The sequence below is a fragment of the Suricata suricatta genome, chromosome 10 (assembly GCF_006229205.1).
Source record: "Suricata suricatta isolate VVHF042 chromosome 10, meerkat_22Aug2017_6uvM2_HiC, whole genome shotgun sequence".
In the NCBI taxonomy this organism is placed as follows: domain Eukaryota; kingdom Metazoa; phylum Chordata; class Mammalia; order Carnivora; family Herpestidae; genus Suricata; species Suricata suricatta.
This window is the reverse complement of record NC_043709.1, coordinates 86,419,748-86,442,256: the sequence shown is the minus strand read 5'-3', so window position 1 is coordinate 86,442,256 and position 22,509 is coordinate 86,419,748. Positions and strand designations below refer to the sequence as shown.

At 39.0% G+C, this 22,509-nt stretch overlaps 1 protein-coding gene across 2 annotated transcripts in view; it reads left to right on the top strand.

The window, feature by feature from the left end:
- The first annotated feature begins 7,239 nt into the window (after positions 1-7,239).
- The window catches only part of PDE3A (phosphodiesterase 3A), a 306,642-nt gene continuing 291,372 nt past the window's right edge, over positions 7,240-22,509 (top strand). Inside the window, exon 1 of one of the 2 annotated variants that reach the window (XM_029955019.1) lies at positions 7,240-8,202. In XM_029955019.1, the coding sequence (XP_029810879.1) occupies positions 7,240-8,202 (963 nt within the window). The remainder of the gene's footprint in view (positions 8,203-22,509) is intronic. The other variant, XM_029955020.1, reaches the window with a different exon arrangement.

Here is a 22,509-nt window from a genome sequence, read left to right as displayed (position 1 = left end):
AAAAACAAACTCACACACACACACACACACACACACACACACACACACACACACACACCTCTTTAAACAGTAACATAAGCATTTTTAAAGCTTTCACTACTTAAAATATTTTGCTATTTGTATAAAAATAGATATACAATAAATGCACTCACAGCTCTTTTATTTGACTCAGGTACTATGTGCTCTGCTCTCATGGCCTGTGATTTCCTTCCTCCTTAATAGGCTTGTCCTCTGAGATTGAGACATGGAGGGTGTCAAGAATTCTAGAGAGGAAAACACTAAGTCTTCACTTCTATACAGAACATCACCTTTATATATATATATATGAGACTCTTAAGTGAAAAGCATGTTGACCATACATTTTATCATTTATCATTATTTGGCAGACGAACAACAACACATATATATATATTTGTATTATTACATAATAATTCACTTTATGAAGAATTGCGGTTTTAGAGGTTTCACTGAAATTACTGGTGTTGCTAATGAGTTACTAACACGGTCAATGAGAGTAAGTGATGTGATGGAGAACACATCAATGTATGGTAGGGAAGATTTGGATTCTAGGCCTGATCACGATCATGTCTTTTCTACAAATCATATCTAGTGTGTCTCATTTCCAAATTTTAAAACTAGATAAGAATCAAGCATTTGAGTTGGAGACAAACTGAGGGAATTTATGGGGAAATGACTAGAGAAGGACTAAGAAATATGGTAGCCAGCAAGGTCCTCAGACATTGGGATTCACCTGGTATTTCTTGTAACAGCCTTCAGAAGGTGGCTTTATATTTTATTAGTGAATCAAATACTATCTGTTTCAAAAATTCCCAGATAAAGTGCCACCCGTTAGAGGTGTGCCTGAGATCATGATCTCCTCAGGCCCTGTGCCTGAAGCTTTTGTCTGCCAAAGGCTTTGACCCTTAAATCCGATGTAACAGTAAATATCATCTTCTGCATGTGTCACAAAGTGAACAAGGTTGGGAAGCCCTGCACCTAAAGCAGTCTGATTTCCTTGACAGTTTGTTTAGAAAAGGTGCAGCCGGCGGTTAACAACACCCAAAGTGTGTTGTAGGACCACCAGCTGTGTGTGTCAGACGATGTGGACCCTGAGGGCATGGAGGGTAAAGTAACTGTCCTGGCGGTCTGTGCTGCAGACGGTCTGACGCTTTGTTACGAACAGTTGTGTGGGTTGCCATCAGTTCTCACACCTTGCTTTTTCCTTTAGTGTTTCTATGCAAGTTCACAACTCTATTTCCAAAGCTACTTCTTAAGTTCTTTGGAAATTAAAAGGGGGAACCACTCTACAGAAAAAGGGGGATGTTGCACTTAAAAATAAAAGCTTTCTATGTTTTTTCCCCTGACTAGACGTGGCGTAATGAGTATTAGTAAGGTCTAGCTTGGCAAATGTTTAATGTTTTATATTTGAAATTTTTTTTAACATTCATTTATTTTTGAGAGACATGGAGACAGAGTATGAGTGGGAGAAAGGCAGAGAGAGAGAGGGAAACACAGAATCCCTCTCCAGACTCTGAGCCTGATGTGGGGCTTGAACCCACAGACTCTGAGCTCATGACTTGAGCCGAAGTCAGACCCTTAGCTGACTGAGCCACCCAGGTGCCCTGATTTAATGTTTTAAATTTAAATTCACCTCCTAAAGTGTGTTGTTAATTGGAATAGCTGGAGATTGTCACAGATCATGATGTGAGACTTACGACTCTTTAGTAATTTTTGTTTAGACATCTCCTAATCCTCCTTTCTCATCTGACTTGCTACCCAGATGCATATGGTTTAACATTTCCCTCCCGGCTCCCGGGCCCACAAGAAAATTGCTGTGGATTTTGGAAATTTTATATGAGAATTCATACAGAGTTTCCAAAACTTTGATTGTTATGTACTGCTCTTATGAATGAGTAGTTTAAATAGTGATTTTTTAAAAATCAACTTTCTGTTACAAAAAGTGATGCTCCATGATTCTGTCCATCAGTTCCCTCTGGACAGCAGAATCTTCCAGGCAAGGTTTGAGGGATTTGTCCACTTGAGCAATTAGTTGTATTAACATATGAAGATTGTCTTTAATTCAGGACTTTATACAATGATAAAGATACCGGTTTCTTTTATTCTTGCATCTGTTATTCGTTGACTTTCTTCATGCCTCAAGTATTTATTCAGCAAGTATGTACAGAGCTTCTCTCGTGTTATGGGCATTACCCTGCTCATCAGTGGGATCCAACAAACGAGACAAAGATGTCCATGGCCGTTGTTTATAGGGCATTTATACCCTAGTAAAGGGAGATGTCGGATAAACAGGACAACAAATAAATGAGCAAGACTTTAGCTCAGTGCTATAAATAGAATGCACCAGGGTAGTGTGGTAAGTGTGGTAATAAATGACCGAATGTGTGTGTGCACAGGGAGACCCAAGACTTTTTCATGTTTGGAAAAAGCTTTTTCTAAAAGAGGTAATATTTAAGATAAGAACTGATGGAGCATAAGGAGGCAGCTGTGTGAAGTTCTGTAAATACTAAGGTCCTGAGCAGGATTTTCTTTTTTTTTTTTTTTCCCCCAGGGAGCTTAATTTTTTTTATTTATTTTACCTTTTCTTTTTCAAATAGTTTATTGTCAAATTGGTTTCCATAGAACACCCAGTGCGCTTCCCCACAAGTGCCCTCCTCCATCACCACCACCTCTTTTCCCCCCTCCCCCTCGCCCTTCAACCCTCAGTTCATTTTCAGTATTCAACAGTCTCTCAAGTTTTGCGTCCCTCTCTCTTCCCAACTCTCTTTCCCCCTTCCTCTCCCCCTGGTCCTCCATCAGGTTTCTGAGCAGGATTTTCAATTTGACATGCTAAAGAATGGAAAGATGGCTTGAGCAAGAGATGAATTCCCCATCAGAAGCCGCTAGTCATGTGAAGCTATTACATTTTTTAAAAATAATTTTTTAATGTTTATTTATTTTGAGAGGGTGGAGGGTTAGAGAGAGATGGAAACGCAGTATCTGAAGCAGGCTCCAGGCCTTGAGCTGTCAGCACAGAGCCCGACATGGGGCTTGAACTCATGAACTGTGAGATCATGACCTGAACCAAAGTCTGACGCTCAACCAACTGAGCCACTCAGGCACCCAGAAACTATTAAAATTTTAATTAATTAAAATAAAATATAAAAACTAATTCCTCCATGGTACTGTTTCAAGTTCTTAACAGCCACATGTGACTAGTCCACCATATTGGACAGCGTAGACTATATTTGCGTCACTGAAGAATGTTGCGATGGACAGTGTTACACTAGTGAAGCAGGAGACTTGGAATAGGAGAGGTTACAGAGAGTAGTTTGCAAAGATCATGAAGGTCCCTGTAGGTGGCCATGAGAACTGCAAGTTCAGAGGAAAACCTCTGGATGGTTGTAAGCAGGGAGTGACATCATCTGATTTGCATTTTAAAACTCTCACTCTGGCTGCTGTGTAGAAAATGAATGATAGGAGATCAAGACCAAGTTAGAAAGTTATTGCAGTGTCCTGGCCAGGGGTGATGATGGGTCTTTGGTTGGTTATAAGAGGGCGGGGGGCGGGGGGGGGGGGGAGAGTCACTGGACTCAGGATCTATTTTAGAGATAGAATCATGCTAATAGATTGGAAGTAAAGTAAAAGAAGAAATTGGAGGCAGTGCCCTCTTTTGGGGCCTGAGCAATTAGGTAGGTGCTTAAGATTTTGCCTATGGTAGGAGGACTGAGGAGAAATAGTTTGGGTTTGTGGGGATTGGTGGAGGAGGGTAGGAAGGGAGTTGGAGATTAGACATTTTGTTTTGGATACATTGTATTTTAGATACCTATTTGATATATATGCATAGAAGTCAGGGAGGTAGTAGGGAATGAATAAACTCCTGCAACAGAGTATAAACTTTTAAAATTTAACAGAATTCCCTTAAGCATAACTATATTTGGCGAATGATATGCAACTGAGCTGATTTCTAGATCCTCTTCACAAAGTACTAATGAAAACACAGTTGCTAGACTTAGCTAAGCGGAGAGCTTTACAAATGGATTTTTCCTTTCCACTTTCCATATTTTACTTTCCTGTGTGTGCCATTTTCTTATCCGTTGGCTGTGTTGTCACTTTCTTGAATTAGGCCTCATCACTATCTGTAGAAAATGGGCAGTTTTATTTCTGGCTGATTACTCAATGTCCACTTTATGTACTGGGTCTTACTTCACTTAATATATTTTGCCCCAGGTTTGTCACTTCTTTCAGTATAGCGTTGTAGCTTTCTACATCTCGCTAGTAAGTGTATTTGTTATTTTTGTTCATCTGCTTCCAGGTTCTGGATGGTAATGAGGGTAAAGGGGTTAGGAAGTTTACTTTCTTTCCTCTGGGTGGGACAAATAACTTTCTGGTTGTGATCTTTGCTGAGAATGGGGAGAAGCCCAGATGTCAGGACACTGCCTCTGTAATACCTTTGAATACCTCAAGGATGTCAGTTTAACATTCAGATCTAGTATTTTTGTTTCGGTGCATTAACAAATGCTATTCTTATTTTTTCTATTACAGTTTCTTAAAAGGTCTACATTCCTTCTCTTACAAATTCAATTTTTATGATGATTATTATTTCCTAAAGAACTGAAATAATTGTGGGGCTGGGAACAGAGAAAACTGAAATATTCTAAAATCCCCCTCACAATGCCTTTCTTTCTAAATTTGATACGTGCTATATTTTTTCATTTTAATATGCTATTTTTGATCACCAGTGGATATTAGCATGATTTTCCAATCAAGGGTTTTTTACTCTGAAGTGTTCCAGGTAGGCTCTGGCATATGAATCATATATCTAAAAAGGAAACTCAGAAAAGTATGTGTGCATGCTAGGGGGCTCATTTGTCTTTGGCAAAGACATTGCTGCTTCTGTTTCCTTAATTACCAAACAGATGGTGCCCCCTGCCATTGACTAGCTGCCCAGCTTGTTCCCCATGTGATGGTGCAGCTCTGGACATCTGATGGAGAGTTGTATCATCAGAGCGCCTCATATCCATTTATATCACAAATTAATATTAATACCTGCCTCTAAGGAGAGCGGGTTGTTTCCTGTGAAGCTAAGTTTAAGACTTCAGTCATCTTCCCCCCTGCCCCTACAAATTAATTTTATCTCACGCGTCTCCTTTGGCTTTTCTTTATATTACTTTATCTCTACACACAAAATACAGTGGCATATTGAACCAATTATCCAAATACTCCAGGCTAGAAACATACTTTAACCTGGAATGTCAAGATAATTAAGACAAAATTGGATTATTATTAATATTATTAGTGAAGGCAAATGACATCTAAGGCAGCCATATTCAACAAGAATGGACAATCATGCTATGTTCTAAATGTAAAAAGGAACTAGCTCCTAACACGGATGGATGTTTAAAAGCCCACTGAATGATTTTTCATAATCTGCCTAAAAAGTTCACTTAAAATTTTTTCTTTAGTATCTCAAATGCTACATTACTATAGTACATGAAGTGTGCATCCTGTAAACATTCATAACTAGGCTCCTGATTTTTTGTGGTATGGTAGACATAGTATTCTACAACCATAGAGTCTTCACAGAGCTCTCCTGTTGTTAATGTACCTGGCCTCACCTTTCCCTTGAGATTCCTTTTAATTCTGTTCAGGTGTCTTAATTTGGTAAACCTTCTTGAGGCTGGGGTCACTTAATCTCAATGTATTTACAATCCACCATCAAGCCATCCATGATCAACAGCTGTTGCCTAATACCCTCCTACCCTGGATTTTTAAAGTAACAATTAAAAAAAATCTCCCCCACCCCTATTTCCCTATTTAATAATGCTTTTATGGTCTTGGTAACATGTTGAGATTTTCCATCATTTGGAATAATAGGAAAGGCCTGGGTTCTCCGTTTAAAACAGACCTTCCAGCAGGAGCAGTCAGAGCATTACAGTGCCACCTGAAATTGGTTAACTGCTGTAACTGACTTGAGAACTAAGAAGCATCTTTGAATCACTGACAGTAGATGTGGCTTGTCATTTTTAATGACAGGAGGCAGTAAGTTGGTTCCACTGCCGGCCAAGTAGGTAAAGACAATCCTTTTTTTCCTAACGTCCTAGAAGTTCAGCCTGAGGGTCAGCCACAGACTCCCGGGACCCCTGGCTTCGGTAAGCTGGGCGGTGGACCCGCCTCAGCAACCCTTTCTCCAACGTGCTGATGTGGGTGCGGGACCGGCTCAGGGGAATGCAGCGAAGAGCTGAGAGCAGCGCCTCCTCCGGGGGAGGAGGGGGGAGCTCGGCTGGGAAAGCTTTCCTAGGGAGTTGCCTTCAAGCAAGCAAGCCGAGTTGCTGATCACTTCAGCTGCCCGCTTTTTTGCACAGTTTTAACCAGTCGTCTAAACTCGTTTCCCTTTTGCAAAACTGCAAATCACCACCTACATCGCACCAAAAAGAAGGGGAGAGAAAAAAAAAGTAAATCTCATTCTCCCTTCTCACCCTCCCTTCCTCTCACCCTCCCTTCCTCTCCTGCTCGCTCGCTCGCTCTCCCTCCCTCCCTTGCGGCTGCCGCTAGCCTCTCGGACTGTCTCTCTTTCCGACGGGATTTAGCAACTTCTTGGTTATTTCTCAGCCCCCCCTTTTTTTTTTTTTGGTGCCACCCTTTGCCATGAACTGGACGGACAGACGCAGGGGCGGCTTTGCTTTCTGCCCCGGGGAATGGCGGTTCGCTTCCTGGGGCCGTGCCGGGGAGGATCGGCCGAGGAGAAAGAAAGAGTGATAGAGAAAGAGCTGCAGGAAGGAAGAGACGGGGCACCTCCATTCGCCGCGGGCCCGGCGCGCTGCACGAGCGCCGCTCGAGATGGCCCCGAGCTCGCCCCGCGCCCCCGGCTCCTCCCGCGTCTGCAGCCCCCGTGCGCCGGGCGCGTGGGGCAATCTTTAAAATCCTGAAGTAGGAAGAGACCCCGGAGGATAGAAATCGGGGGGTGGGGGTGGAGCACAATTTTTAAGAGTTTTCCAAAGCGAGAAAAGGAGGAAGTCCGGTCGTTTCTGCCTGTGCTAGCTTTTAACTTGAAAGCGTCTCTTTGGAGCATCCAGGATTCCCCAGGAGTTGTTGGAAAGCTGAAACTTGCAGTGGCTCGGGAGCCCTGGGAGAAGGAAGGATTCCGAGGGTGGGATCAGAGCGAGAGAGCGTGCGTGCATGTGTGTGTGCCGGGGTGGGGGCGTCGGGGGGACCTCGGGGATTCCGTGAGGAGGGCACACAATGGCAGTGCCCCGCGAGGCCGCCCGAGTCCGGGACCAGCCAGCCCACGGCGGCGGGGTACATCAGGCCCCCGCGGCGGGCCGGGACTTCCCGGCTCGCCCCGGCCCCGCACCGCCGCGGGACTCCGGCAGCCGCGGCCGCTGGAGAGACCTGGTGCCGCGGCCGCTCCGGCGCTCCGGGAAACTTTCCTCGGCGCTGTGCGCCGGCTCCCTGTCCTTTCTGCTGGCCCTGCTGGTGAGGCTGGTGCGCGGGGAGATCGGCCGGGACCCGGAGCAGCGTAAGGAGGCGGCGGCGGCTGCGGAGGAGGACGCGGCCCCGGCAGCAGAAGGGGGCGTCTTCCCGGGGCTTCGGGGAGGTGCTCCCGGGGGCGGCGCGCCGCTCAGCCCCTGGCTGCAGCCCTCGGCGCTGCTCTTCAGTCTCCTGTGTGCCTTCTTCTGGATGGGCTTGTACCTCTTGCGCGCCGGGGTGCGCCTGCCTCTGGCCGTCTCACTGCTCGCAGCCTGCTGCGGGGGGGAAGCGCTCGTCCAGATTGGGCTGGGCGTCGGGGAGGATCACTTACTCTCACTCCCGGCCGCGGGGGTGGTGCTCAGCTGCTTGGCCGCCGCGACATGGCTGGTGCTGAGGCTGAGGCTGGGCGTCCTCATGATCGCTTTGACTAGCGCGGTCAGGACCGTGTCCCTCATTTCCTTAGAGAGGTTCAAGGTCGCCTGGAGACCTTACCTGGCGTACTTGGCCGGCGTGCTGGGGCTCCTCCTGGCCAGGTACGTGGAGCAACTCTTGCCGCAGTCCGCGGGGGCGGCTCCGAGGGAGCATTTCGGGCCCCAGCTGATTGCTGGGACCAGGGAAGATATCCCAGTATTTAAGAGGAGGAGGCGGTCCAGCTCCGTGGTGTCCGCCGAGATGTCCGGCTGCAGCAGCAAGTCCCATCGGAGGACCTCCCTGCCCTGCATACCGAGGGAACAGGTAAGCCCTGGCAAGCTCCTCTCGCTCGCCTCTCGCCTCTCGGGAAGACTCGAAACGCTTGGGATTCGCCACAAAGTGGAGGGAATCCCCGAACTGGATACTAAAGCCAAGATAGTCTAGAAAAGTGCTGTAACTTCAGACCCGGTAGGAAACTAGACACTTACTCTTCCCGTCTCCCACCGTGTCTTACAACCTGAACAAGAGAAACAATAATAAGTAACAAAACTAGATGGCGTTTTCAGGGTCTTCCACAGCTGGGTCAACTTTTTAGATCTGCTACACCTGGCGTTTGCCTTCCCTCCACTTAAGTACCCTCGTAGCTTTACTAATGTAGCAGAAATTTTCCAGGGCTTTTTTTTTTTTTTTAGCACTGGGTGATTTTTCAGCACCTGGATTTTGCTAGATTTCTTTAATACTTTTTATAAAGTTTCATCTAAAGTGACAAGTAAATGTTTATGGAAGTCAGTAAAAAGATTCTGAAGTAGAAGCAAATAATGCCTGAAGGTGAGGTGTTGATACACACTTTCTGGCTTTGCAGTAAGTTTCAGTTGAAGAGGCTGCATCTCGTGGTGCCCAGTTTGTTTTCAAATGTAACTTGGGGACATCGTTATTTACATGAGACTGTGTCTTGTATCCTAATGATAAACTTCTATTTGGGGAACGATATGTCTGAACTGCGGAATTTGTCAAAGTCTTGAACTGAGCTCTTAGTGTCAACTAAAAGAAAACATTTCTCTTGAATATGTACTTAAGCGGATGTTTAGAAATTCAAATGAATTTATACAGATTATACAGGAAATATTATTTCAGGAGAATAATTCTAAGACTGCTGGTGGTATAAATCTCTCAGAAAGGAAGCAAATTATGAATGAAGTTGTCCTATGGAGAAAAAAAAGGTTAGTGAATTTTGAAGATGAGTCTTCTTATCATTAAGCACTTTGAGACCAGGGAATATAGTTGCTATAAAGGGCATAAAAGAACAAATCCCAATTTTAAATGCAAATTGTTTCTGAAAAGGTATACCTAAAGTGTTTGCTTCTCTACTCCAAACAGATATGACACTTTAGGGGGTGGGGTTTGTAGAGAACTGATAATGTATACAGCAAGTGGAAATTTACACTTTTCCCATTTAAGTTTATGCCTACCTGTGGTCTATTTAGGACAACGTTAGTGAGTGGGAGAATGTCCTGAGATACAGTAAGCTTTTCTTTTTAGGTTATTCTGTGGAGAATCCTGTAGATCTTTCTAAGACCTAGCAGTCACCATATGGTGTGGTGGCCAGTTTGTTTTTGAAATGGAGTTGATTACACAGAATGCAGTTGTTTGACAGTATTTGGCAGAATGGATGACAGCATCATCGTCTGTTTATTTTAAAACAAATGTACTTATTTAGCTTTTTGTTTAGATAAAGCAAATATTTCTTGGGTATAAGCTTACTCTAAGAGTGAAGTTAAAAACAGGCCACTGACTGATACTTAGTTTTGTTAGAAATTTGGAAATCAGCAGAATAAAATAAGCTATCTGTTTAAAGGTAAGCCAGTTAGAGGGAAAACACAGTTTACTTTCTTCTCAAAGTGTCAGGAGAGAGTGTCTTTTAAATGAAAACACCACTAGTTTAATTATGTTTAGAACACTTCTTTGACTTCAGGGGAATGTGATATGGTCATTGCAAAATTGAACCATACTTTGTAAGGCAAATCTATGCTTTAATCATAAATAGCTTGACTCCAAATTAATATAACTTAACCTCTTACATTTCTGAAATTCCATGTAACATTTAGAAGTTAAGGCGCTAAAGGTAGATTTAAGATAAAGATGTTTAGGTGAGTTAACCAGGGGTGTTAATTATCCTGCAGATTTTATTGGTTTTCTCTGATTTGAATTGATAAATGGAAAATTCATATAATCTGCAGACTTAGAAGAAAATAACTGAGCATTGCATTTTAAAATGTTTTGCTGATTAATGCTGTTGAAAATGCACATTTATAATTATTTTGGTCATTTTATTTGGTTCCTATTTTTTTAAAGACTGTTTATGAAGAATGTTCTAAAGTGAGAGAGACTATCTCTTATGGTTGATGGAAAAACAAGGTTACATTTAGTAGAAATTTAGATCCTTGAAGTTTTAATGAGGGCACTGGTTAGTGTGTGCATATTACCTAAGACTAGTTTTTATATACGGCTCATTAAAAGTTGTTGCTGAACAGAATCGGGGGGAGGATGGTGGAACTCGCATGGAATAGTCTCTTACAAGATAGGGCAATGTCTCATACGTTAGCCTAACTGTGTGAAAAGTTCAGGAGCTGTATAATAAAAGGCTTATCTGTTTTATCATAAGGAAACAAACTTCTGGTTAAGAGTGCAAAGTGTACACTGTCATCTGCATACTTTATGAAGTCAAGAATCAAAATACTCATAAAGCACGTATTTGACCCTGCCCTGAATGCTACCTTTCCAAAAGAATGTCTGTTCTCAACTCAAGACAATGCTCAGGCAACAAGTGAATTTTAAATAGAGGTGTAAGAACATAAAGCATAGAAAGTCTGGCCTCTTTGAGAATTTATTTGGATATTTCTCATTGTGAGGTTTAAAGGTGAGAGAATTTCAGCCTTTTCTGGATGAATGATAGTGGCCACTTGCTTGTGAAGTGACTCTCTTCGATAACTCGATTCTAAAAGGTCAAGGAGAATAGATGATAAAATTCTTATAAGACAAAGCAACTGACAGAGATATTTACCTCTCTTTCCCCCCTTGCTTCCTGAACCATAACTAAGTCTAAGATTAGATATTGCAACTGGAATGAGTTTTGCACTGTGGATGACGAGCAAAGGAGGGAGAAATAGGTTTAGTCTTTAGTTACAGAATTAACCCAACCCTGGGTCTGTCTGCAAATACAAGCGAAGGTATCTTGACTCTCAGTAGAGAAAAGTTTATAACATATGTGTGGCTTTTAGTTTAGTAATATTCCAGTCCTGTATCCTCAAGTCTTGGGCTGATTTGGTAGATCCATGTGTCACACTGCACGTTTTTGGATTGCAGACGTGTGTCCGTTATGGTGTGTCCTAGAGCCGATGGGTCTCTATCAAATTGTCACTCTACTATCTACAGAGATACTTAGAATTTCTTGAATTATAGATATTTTGTATGATTAATGTTATTTTTCAACATACAAATTTAATTATGCAATTTTTACCATTTGGATATTGTATTTGAAGGGGTGTCTCTGTTCTTATACAGCAAAGAGCACCATTGGCTAGTCCCTCCTCTAATTACTGTGACCACCTTGCACATTCAATTTTGAAAGATTCCTAACTGGTGCCATTTTATTTTGGTTACATGTTAAGAATTTAATATTTTTGCCTATGGCTTCACATAAAATAAACCCAAGGTATAGGTCTCTCTCTGTTCACATACTTGTACCACTCAATGACAAAATTCTTTGGGATGGATACCAAAGCTGTCAGAAATGTACAGCTATATACTTTATATTGTGTAATTAAAAGTCAAAATGTTTTCCATAAACATTTCCCTAAAGCTCTTAAACATCTTTAGCAACAATAGATTTTTGTAGGAATGTGGTGGAGTCTGGTGGTTGGTTATCAAAAGTAGAATCAAGTGTTTCATCATTGATGTTAGAAAGGTATTTTCAAATGAAAAAGCAAGTAGCAACAATAAGACAAAAATATGAGAAATCGGTATGCTTGTTGATGGTAGACACAGGCCTTGAAACATCTTTTATATGGAAAAGTAGGACTTCTGTTTATAGTGTGAATATAAAAATACAGAAGTATTTCTTTTGAAAATAAAGAATATATTGTCCTTTAAGTTCCTAAATACATTTAAGTATTACGTACTATGTTCCTCAAACTGAATAAATTTCAGAAACAGTCATAGGTTTTTAATTCAGTAGGATAACTCAGCTTATGGTGATACAAAGAACAATATTATTTATGACCTCCTGACAGAATTAAAATTAATTAATTTTAGCTTCTGAAAACACGAAAAAAGAAAAAAAAGATTTTCTTATCCCTTGGGAAAGGGAAAGGAAAATAAGTTTTTTGTGTGTGTGGGGACAAAATTGTGATTTTTACTCTGTATATACAGATACATTTAAAGCATACTGAAAAACGGTTTTAACTGACAGAAATAGTGAATCTATATAAATTTACAGAGGTTGGAAGGAGTCAAACAGTAATTTTACTCTTTCTGTATTGAGTCTAAAGTGTAAAAAGTTAAAACTGTAGAACTGAAAGAAATTCTGTGTATGCTGGGCTGTCATGTTAATTAAATAAACAACCAGAACAGTGACTCTGTGTATGAAATACATTTTGAAAAGCCTGGGCAGGGGGTGCAGGCAGGCAGGGGTGAGTGACACTGGCCTGAAAAAGCATTCATTGTATCTGTGGTGACATTTGTGTGAATTTGTTGTATTCTATTAGGAAATAAAACTCTGAGACTAATCTTTGCAGGACTCTAGTTGAATAAAGGCTTTACTAAATTTAATTTCACTTCTTTAAATAGGATTGAAATGGAATGTTTACGAACCTCAAAATTAGAAAGATTTCTATATATTTTAAGATTTCCGTTAATGTGGTTGGTGCCAGTAACATCCCACTAGAGTCTATGTAGATTAAAAAACACAAGTTTTCAGTGCTATCGACTCAATGAATGAGTTTCTTTTGGAAACATTGTTGTGAGGTGTAATCTCATGGATGTATGAAGGTAATCAATGCAACTGTTGTAGCATGTGGTATCCTAAAAAGATTTTGACAGGCAGACCCACTGCCTTTTCATAGAGCAAGTTTCCTTGGCTTTGTGTGATTACGTGTGATCCTATACATTTGTGGTGAATTGTTTATTTAATTGGTCTTCTGTCTCCTGTCCCATCAAGTCTTCCTCCCCTTCCTCCTCCTCTCTTGTGATATTTATAATTGTATAGTTTAAAATTTTTTTTTTTAACGTTTATTCATTTTTGAGACAGACAGCATGACTGGGGAAGGGGCAGAGAAGAGACACAGAATCCTAAGCAGGCTCCAGGCTCTGAGCTGACAGCACGAAGCCCAATGCGGGGCTCAAACACACACTGTGAGATTATGACCTGAGCCAAAGCTGGATGCTTAAGCGACTGAGCCACTCAGATGCCCTATAATTGTATCTCTGAAAAACCCTTAAGATACAGGAGATTGAAAACCTAATTTATGTTTAATTTCTACATTTGTGTTTTTAACGAAGCTCTTTAAATAATTCAGAATGAACCTCAGAAGGTTCAGATATCTTCATATTCTTATATTTAAATTTGCTCTGTTAATATTCAAATGAATATTATTTTTTACATGGGAATTTAAATACTTTTAGTAACTACTTATGTATATTTTTACTATTGGTAGTATTTTAAAAAAGGATCTCCTACCTCCCCAATAAGGATTTTAGGGAATTGTCTTAACTTGGATCTAAGAATATATTTGTGCCATTGTCAACATAAAATATAAGCTTTGATGTCTGAAAGAAAAATATCTTGAAGATGTCAAATAAATTGTAGTTCAGAGAAAGATCTGTTGGATAAAAATTCTCAAAAATATTCGGTTTTAAAAGAAGACACTGCCCTTAGCTAGTGTTACCCCTAAAGGTCTTTGGTCAGTGAACCTATCGAATGTCATATCAGCACATTTTATCTATATATTAGGTCTTATATGAAAACCGTACAAATTATTTACAGATATAATATAGTACGTGTCTCCCTAGAGCTTAAAGCCAGTGAGGGTGATGAGAGATCAACATAAGAAAAGGGGAAATCAGTAAAATAGCAAAGCAACCTCTTAAAGAATGCATATGATTGCTTAGCTTAGGTTTTACATCTAGATCCAGAGCCATTCATCTCTTCTCTGAAATTTTATGCAAAACTTCATCTGTTCCTTTTTCTGGGATAAAAGTCTATAGTTTCATAGATCTTTATAACTTCCTCAGCACCTACTGGTTTAAACATAAATGTTTTAAGATTTTGAGCAACTTAGCATTTTGAAGACAGAATTTTGTATTTGTAATGGAAATTATGTTAGTATAACTTTATATTAGTTCTGAAATAAAAAAGATATTACAGGGTTTAGGAAGGTATACTTCAGTATAGTACAATGATTGATTGTTTTCATATCTTGAGGTGGTTTATGGCTTGAAGTAATTTGTAGCAATGAGATTTCAAAATGCTCAATTCTGTACAGACTGTAGTTAAGAGACTAAAATTAGTCTGATTTTAGGGAGAAGGAAACTGAGGGAGAGTCAGCTAAATGTATGTAGCCAGACTGAGGCAAAATGTTGGCTTTTATCCATTTTTCTCTTGGACCCAACTATGCTGCTGAGGGAAGACTAGGAAAGGAGTCAGGCTGGTAAATTTAAGTATCACTTGTGAGTTGCACATGGAACAAATTCTGAATGTCTCATTTAGAATTTGAAGACTGAATAAAACCATTGAGTGGACAGATAATAACACAAAACTCTTTCGAGCCCTTACATTGGATTTTCTGATTATCAAAGTACCAGGCAGCCTCTGTAATGTATCATTCAGGACTTTGTACCATGAATTAATATCAGTTGTATTGCAAAGTCTAACTTTGTGAAGGCTTCATCTCATCAAAGAAGAGCATGCTTTGGTGGCTTGACTATTGATTTTTGTTTTTTATTTTAGTTCTTGAATAAATCTATTTCAAAATGTTCAGGATTTCAAAATCCAAGGCAAAAAGTAATCACATCAGTAAAGCATTTCTTTGTTAACAAAAACAGCTGGTGGTTTTTGTTCACCTAAGTTATTTTGAATGGTTTCCGCAGGAATCCGCTAAAATGTAAGTAAATAGGATGTAATATTAGAGGAGTTCATGAAGACCATTACCATTTATATGGTGGAAAGCTAGCTGGGAAAAATCTAAACAACTAAACAAGTTCTGCCTGTTTGATTTGATTAGAGCTGTCATTTGTTATCGAGGAATTTGAATGATCATTAAAGACATTTAAATACAGCTAGTCCTGCTAGAAGAGTATTAAAATTACTTACGTGTGTTCCTGTTTTCATCCTAAAATAGTAATGAAATTACTTCAGTGTACTCCTTTCATCCTAAGAAGGTTTCATCCTATGAGCATGAAGAGCATATTATGTCTATTGGTGTGTATGTACACGTGGGCATGTCTGTGTCTGTGAGATTTTTTTCCTCTGCCAGGAAGTTGCTTTGGTTATACCAATTTAGTGGAGAAACAGTGTCACCCAGTGGCTTTGATGAAAACAGTCTTGTAAACATTATAGATAAGCACTGTCCAATAGAAATCTAACATAAGCCATGTTATTTAATTTTATATTTTTGAGTAGCCACACAGAGACGTAAAAAGAAACAGGTGAAATCCATGATAGTGATGTTTAAAGTAGTCCATTACGGCATGTCAGCATAAAATCAGTATAAAAACGTCAGGATGTTTTGCATTTTTTGGTTATAAATTTAAATATCTGGTGTGCGTTTTACACTTACAGCATATCTCAGTTTGATGTAGCCACATTTTGAGTAATAAAATGATGTATGTGACTAATGGCAACCTTTTTGGACAGTGTAGCCATACTTAAAAATTTTTTTATATTTATTTATTTTGAGAGAGACCGTGTGAGCAGGGGAGGAGGAGGAGAGAGAGAGAGAGAGAGAGAGAGAGAGAGGGAGAGAGGGAGGGGGAGAGAGGGAGGGAGAGAGAGAATACCAAGCAGTCTCTGCAGCCCCACATGGGGCTCAAACTCACAAAACAGTGAGATCATGACCTGAGTTGAAACTGAGAGTCAGATGCTTAACTGAATGAGCCTCCCCAGGCACTCCTACTTTCTTTCTTTCTTTTTTTTTTTTTTAAAGAGATGATCTACTTGAATATTCATGAGACCTCTTCAGTTATAATGAATGGCAAATCGATGTAGATTTAAGGATGGCACTTGATATACAATTGATTCAAATTTACAAGTGACCTTAGTAACTCTTTCTTGTACCGCTAATAGTTGGCACGTCTGTTTTCCCTCTTTTCTTTATTTAACATTATTGCACGTATTTAAAAATATTTTCATTGGAGGGGGAGTTTCACAGACTTCTTGAATAAGGAGACTTTATGTTTACCTGATTTATAACACAGTATCAAGATTGCCAGTTAATGATTTTTGCCTTTCAGAGTTTGATTTATAACCGGGATTGCTTATGTGGACAGTGTGAACATGTGATTAGTCACGTTCATGGTGGCTAGTGTATAATTGGGTTATCTAATGTCTCTTTAGAAATAAAAGTGTTTATGTTTATAGTGCTGGTCATTATCTTGGTAACTTAGGAAACTAAAGTGACAAACCTGCTGGTAATTTTAATGGATGAAAACTATAACAGTGACTTCTCACCATTGCTTATGCAAACACCGCTCTCATGGATATACAAAAATAAATGAAAATAGTTCCATTTTGTGTATAGAAAGGATTAGAGATTTAGGTGGTATGGAATTTTGAGACTAGGGATTGAGATGAGGTGGTTTTGGAGCTCTGTGATTTCAAACTGCAGGTGAAATCGGAAAAAGGTACAGATTTTGAAAAAGACAGTGATTTTTTTTATTTTTATTTTTTTAAATATATTTTTTTAAATATTTTATTTATTTTTAATACAGAGAGAGATAGAGCATGAGAGGGGGAGGGGCAGAGAGAGAAGGAGACACAGAACCGGAAGCAGGCTCCAGGCTCTGAGCTGGCTGTCAGCACAGAGCCTGACGCGGGGCTCGAACCCACGAATGTGAGATCTGACCTGAGCCGAAGCCAGAGGCTTAACCGACTGAGCCACCCAGGCACCCCAAGACAGTGATTTTTAAATGTCCCCTTCCATCTCCTCTCCCAAAACTCTGTAAATTCATTAACTCTAGGCATTATTCCAATATTACATTGAGATTTCAGAGAAAATTACTTTTTATATAAGGCATGTTGCTTTATATACACAGATACATACAATGATTTTTTTTAAAGTATGTGTTTATTTTGTGTATAATGGTTTATATCTGTGTGTGATGTTTGTGGTGACCTTAGATTTATAAATTCCCCTTCTTTGAGCCAGGCCCGTTATTTATTTTTTCATTCCAGAATAAAAATAGTGAGATACATAGATTTTTCACATATCACTTAGAAAATCTAAAAAGAACAAAAGACAATAGAATCATGATATACAAAGAAGCAAATTTAGCTAAAATGAAATAATGTGGACTCAGGCTCACTCCTGAAGTTGGCTAAATTTAGATTTCTGGAAGTAGCTAGCTGGAGAATAAAGTGTCATAATAATCATAACTGTTACTTGAAAGAGTTTGTATTTGAATGTAACTAGTCATTTACTCTGGCTAATTTTGAAATTGCTTTAAATAATGTAGAAATTGGACTTGTAAAACTTTTTTTGTCAGCCGTCTTTTCTGACAATGAGTATATGTTTATATATATATTTTTTTTTTCCAAAGAAATGCTTTTATTTCATGTGTTTTTAACCTAGGAGATTGTTGTCCCTCAGAGTGCATTTAAAATTTAAGGAATGCCTTTCTATCCCCCATGCCCCGCAGTACCTTGTCAGAATATGGAAATAATTTTATGCGAGAAGCTTGTGGTTTTGATTTAATAGGATTTTAATAAAAATGTTCCATCTTCTGAGGTAAGTTTAAATAACTGAATATTTATGTTATGTCCATGGCAAGCATTTCCCCCTGTCCAGGTATAATCCACTTAAAGTTTGAAGTTATTAAAAATATTCGTTTGGGAGGAATGCTTTATTTTGTGGCAACCCACGTGGAGTCAGCACTCTTAGGACATTTTAAAATGCGAGTTTAAAACGGAAGGAAATAGTTCTTATTTTTAATCTAAGCATTGTATGTGATCCAATTAACAGGCCCACTCGGCAATGCTCTTCTGGAGGCGTTGTGATCCAGAGCGTCCCTTTGTTCAGTAGTTCGTATTTTGGGGCCCTGACCCCGCAACAGTCTCTCAAAGTTTGAAAAGCAGAGGACCTGTTGAGTTGCCCAGGCTTCAAACGTTGCTTTCTAGGCTCAGGAACTAAAGTCCGATTCTGATCATAGCCGTTTTCATTATAAAAGAGTCAAACTTGGTAGCCTGCTCTGGTCCAGTGCCTTGCTTGTTGTGGGTACCGGCTGGCAGGTGAAATGGATGGGAAAGAAATAAATGACTTTTTTAATCTGAACTATTTATCTCCCTAATCTCCTGATTGAGTTAGTGATTAAACCGGTTTAAGTGAATTTCTTTGGAGAGAAGAAAAGAGTCTATCAGCTAGTCCACAAACTTAGATTTTTAGTGTATTTGCATTTTTATTATTTAAAAAAACTTGCTTGTGTCCGATAAGGGGCTGAATTTGCTGTGCTCTTACTGGGAGGAAATCCCACTTTCAGCATGAGTCCTAGATATTTATTTTTAGCTCATTCCTAACTGAAAATATCCAAAGCTACCACCAAGATCGGTACAGTGTAAATGTTAAAATGAGCTTTGAAATTAGATACATTTTTTAGAAAAATAAAAATTGAAGTCTTTTCCATGTTTGACTGATAAATTATTTGAGAAAGAATAAGCATTTACTTTAGATGTTCCTATCACTTTCTGCAAAGGGCTAGCAGGTGATCTTAACTGCCACCCTATATACTTTGTTGGTCTCTATTTTTGTTAGAGATTTTTACTGAATAGCCGTATATCTGGAAATGTCTATCTCTCTATTTTTTGTTTTAATTGCGTTCAATTACAAAATCTATTTTGAGTCCGTTGTTTCCAGAGATGTCTTGTCAATTGTGCTAAATATTCTAGAAGTTTGGTGGTGTAATTGTAGAGTCCAGATGAGCTGAAAAATCAGAAGTGTGCTCTGTTTTCTTGAGATGGTAAGTTTTAATTTATCCAGTCAATTATTTTGCTATATCTATTTTTTAATAGAACTTGACTTTTTAAAAGAGAAAGCTTTAAGACCAATAAGAATATTTTGTTGCTGGAGTTTTAATACTTAATAGAGATATTGTCATAGTCTTTTACTGAAATCAGAAATGCTTCTTTTGAGCATGGTAGTCAGATTGTCATGCCTTTAGATAAACTAGGAGTCTGAGGTTGATGCGGAAAAGTTTATTTCCAACTATATAGTGACGTTTCTTTTACTTTGTGGATGTCAAATGGTAGGTTTCTTTTTTTTTAGAAAGGTTGCTGTTTCTGAAAACTATCAGGAGTTTGAGATTTCTTTAACTATATTATTTTTTAAAAACCTGAATGTTACTATTTAAAAAAATACAAACTAAGAATTTAGTTGTAAATTAATTTGTATTTTGAAATAAGCAAAATATATTTTTGTAAACAAGCCATTTCACTTTGACATTTTAATACAAAATTTAGAAGCAAAATTTTTTCACTATATTTTCATTTTGGGACCATCTTGAATAGTGTCTGTTTTTACTCTTAATGATTTGTTTTTGCTCTGATTGGAATCGTTTTTTTCTAGAAAAACAGTGCCTAAATTATAGCCCAGTTTTTAAGGCAGTAGCCTTATTTTGTCTGCTGCTTTTTATTTCTTTTTGCATGAATAATAATTGAATCGGCTCTTCTTAACCTCTTTAGAGAATGACAGCTAGAACTTTTAAATGTTTTCAGTGAAACTTCTGTAAGGAATTAAGTAGTCCTAAATGAAGAGTGTGAGGATTTGGTTGGGAATGTTGGATACACATAGAAACGAACACTGATTAAGTTATCTAAAAAAATAAAGTGGTGTTGGGAAATGGAAACTGCCCGCAGTAAATGAGTGGAAGACATTAAGGCTCGTATTTGCTTGTGCAGAAAGAAGGCTAGATCAAAATCAAAGAAATAATTCCTCAGTTAAAAAAATATTTATCATCTTTTGGGGTTATAATGTTGGTACACTTAAAATCTAGAACTTCTTGTGATTTGGAAAGAGGAGAAGACCCTGAGAGTCTTTCCTGAACACTGGGCAGGAAGTCCAGCCATGTATTGGGTTGGGATCTTCTTCAGACCAAAAGTAATGAGATTGTTATTTTTCAGAAATGGTAATGCTATTCATGAACTTTACTGACGTTATGACTTTCTGAAACATTGATTCATATTCTTCTTCAGTGCACTCATCACTTTGACTTATAGATGTACTCTTATGGCAATCTTGTGTGACCTTTTACCTCTTATGGGCCAAGATTGATTAGAAAAATATCAGCAAGTAGAGGCTCCTGGCTAGCTCAATCAAAAGAGCATGTGACTCTTGATCTTACCCTATGTTGGGTGTAGAGATTACTTAAATATTTCAGCAAGTAGATGTATCTCACTTAACATCCAGGACTGTTTCACAATGACTATTTGTTACTGTCTAGGTATCTCAATAAGTCTAGATTCTTAGCTTTTTTTTTGCCTGGTGAAATTAATCTTATATAATTACAATGCCATGTTAATCAGACTATTTTATGAATTCTAATAGTACCTGTTTCTGATTAACAGATTAATAAAGTTCTTTAAAATGCTTTACAAATCTGTGAGGAGATGGCCTGACCTCACCTACAGACTACACAACATCTGGAACTTTCTAAATCCAGTTGCATGCCATACATCTCAAATTTTAGTGTGAATAAAAGAGAAGAAGCATATGAAAATGAAATTCCTAGGTCCTATGGTCAGATATCCTGATTTAGTTACATGTACAGTGGGGTCCAGGTTTTTAAAATTTATTTTATTTTAGAGCAAGAGTACATGAGTGGGGGAGGGGTGGAGGGCGAGTGCCCCGAATCTCAAGCAGGCTCCATGCTCAGCATAGAGCCTGATGCAGGGCTTGATCCCATGACCCTGAGATCATGAGCTGAAATTAAGAGTTGGACACTCAACTGACTAAGCCACCCAGAAGCCCCCAGAAGGTGCCCTTTAGGTACCTCAGTGGAGAAACATGGGACTACAAAATTGTATCTGCTAAAACTAGACTGCAAGTTCTGACTTCTGCAGTCTGGTTAAACAAATAATTAAAGAATGATTGGTTCAGCATTGTGGGGAAAACTTCTTTATTTATTTATACATGGTTTACCACAGATTATGGTTTATGAACATATGACTTTCATAAAATTTTCACTTTGATTTCCCCATTGAAGATACCTCTGAGAAACCATTTTACCACTCTGCATATCAATTTCTTCTTCTGTAAAATAGGAATAACAATTTTTCTATGTAAAACAAATACAAATACATTTCTGTACAGATGTTAGGTAGAAAAAGTGTATGTACTTTTAATGTGCACAGGTTTCTTCAACTCTCTCAACTTTAATAATCCGTTTCATAACATGGGAATAATACAGTCTATTTTTTTTAAGGTGTGAGGATAAAGTTAGTGGAAATAATGGACATCGGTTTTTGTGAAACATCGCTTCTAACTGAACAAGAATAGTATCTAGTCCTACCCATTAAGGTCCTTGAAGGCTGTGGGCTTAATATCAGAAAGTGGCAACTTTACATTTGATAAAAAAACAACCTTATAAGTCTTATAAAAGATGCAGGTGTCTGGAAGTTGATTAAAATGATATAAGATTAGAGTTGGGTGCATATGATCAAAGCTACTGACTAATGAAGAGCCTGGGCAGTGAGACAGATTAAGAGTAGAAAGAGAAAAATCTGACAAAGATGGTGAAAGGTGCTTCTGAGGAAAATGAAGTGAGTGAAAAAGGAGGAGGGGAGATATTGAGGAAAATTGATGGGGTCTTTGAACATGTCTGCAAAAATGGCTGATGATGCTGTTGAAAGTCAGCTTTGCAATCGTGTGTCCTAGAACCCCATCAGCAACGTGTTTGTGCTGTAGCTGCCATGGTAACCCATATTTTGCTTTGAAAGATTTCTCAGGATTTTTTATTTCATTTTTCATGGTAAAATTCCAGTCTGATCCCTCCCTTTTTAAATTGTTTACCATTATTCTCAAACAAGGGACTTCCTGCTTATAATCTCTGGAAGGTGGCTAGTACAGCAAAGGCTCAGCAATGGCCCTTAGTGGAAGGGAGTGATGGTTTAATTCATCACATAAAAATGTTCCTCTAGATGCTCCCTCTTTTTTTCCAGCCCTCACAGGACTTCAGTATTCAGCCAACTTTTCATCCAGATTTTCCCACTTCTTGAATGATCTTTCAGTCTAGTCAGAGGTGGTTATTTTGGTTTGACCTCAGCGGAGCAAGAGTCCTACATCATTTCACTGTACCACCGTTGGCTTCAATTTAGAAGTTCTTCCTGTGGTAGTCTTCTTTTCCCCCAACTTGGTCATTGAACTTTCTCTG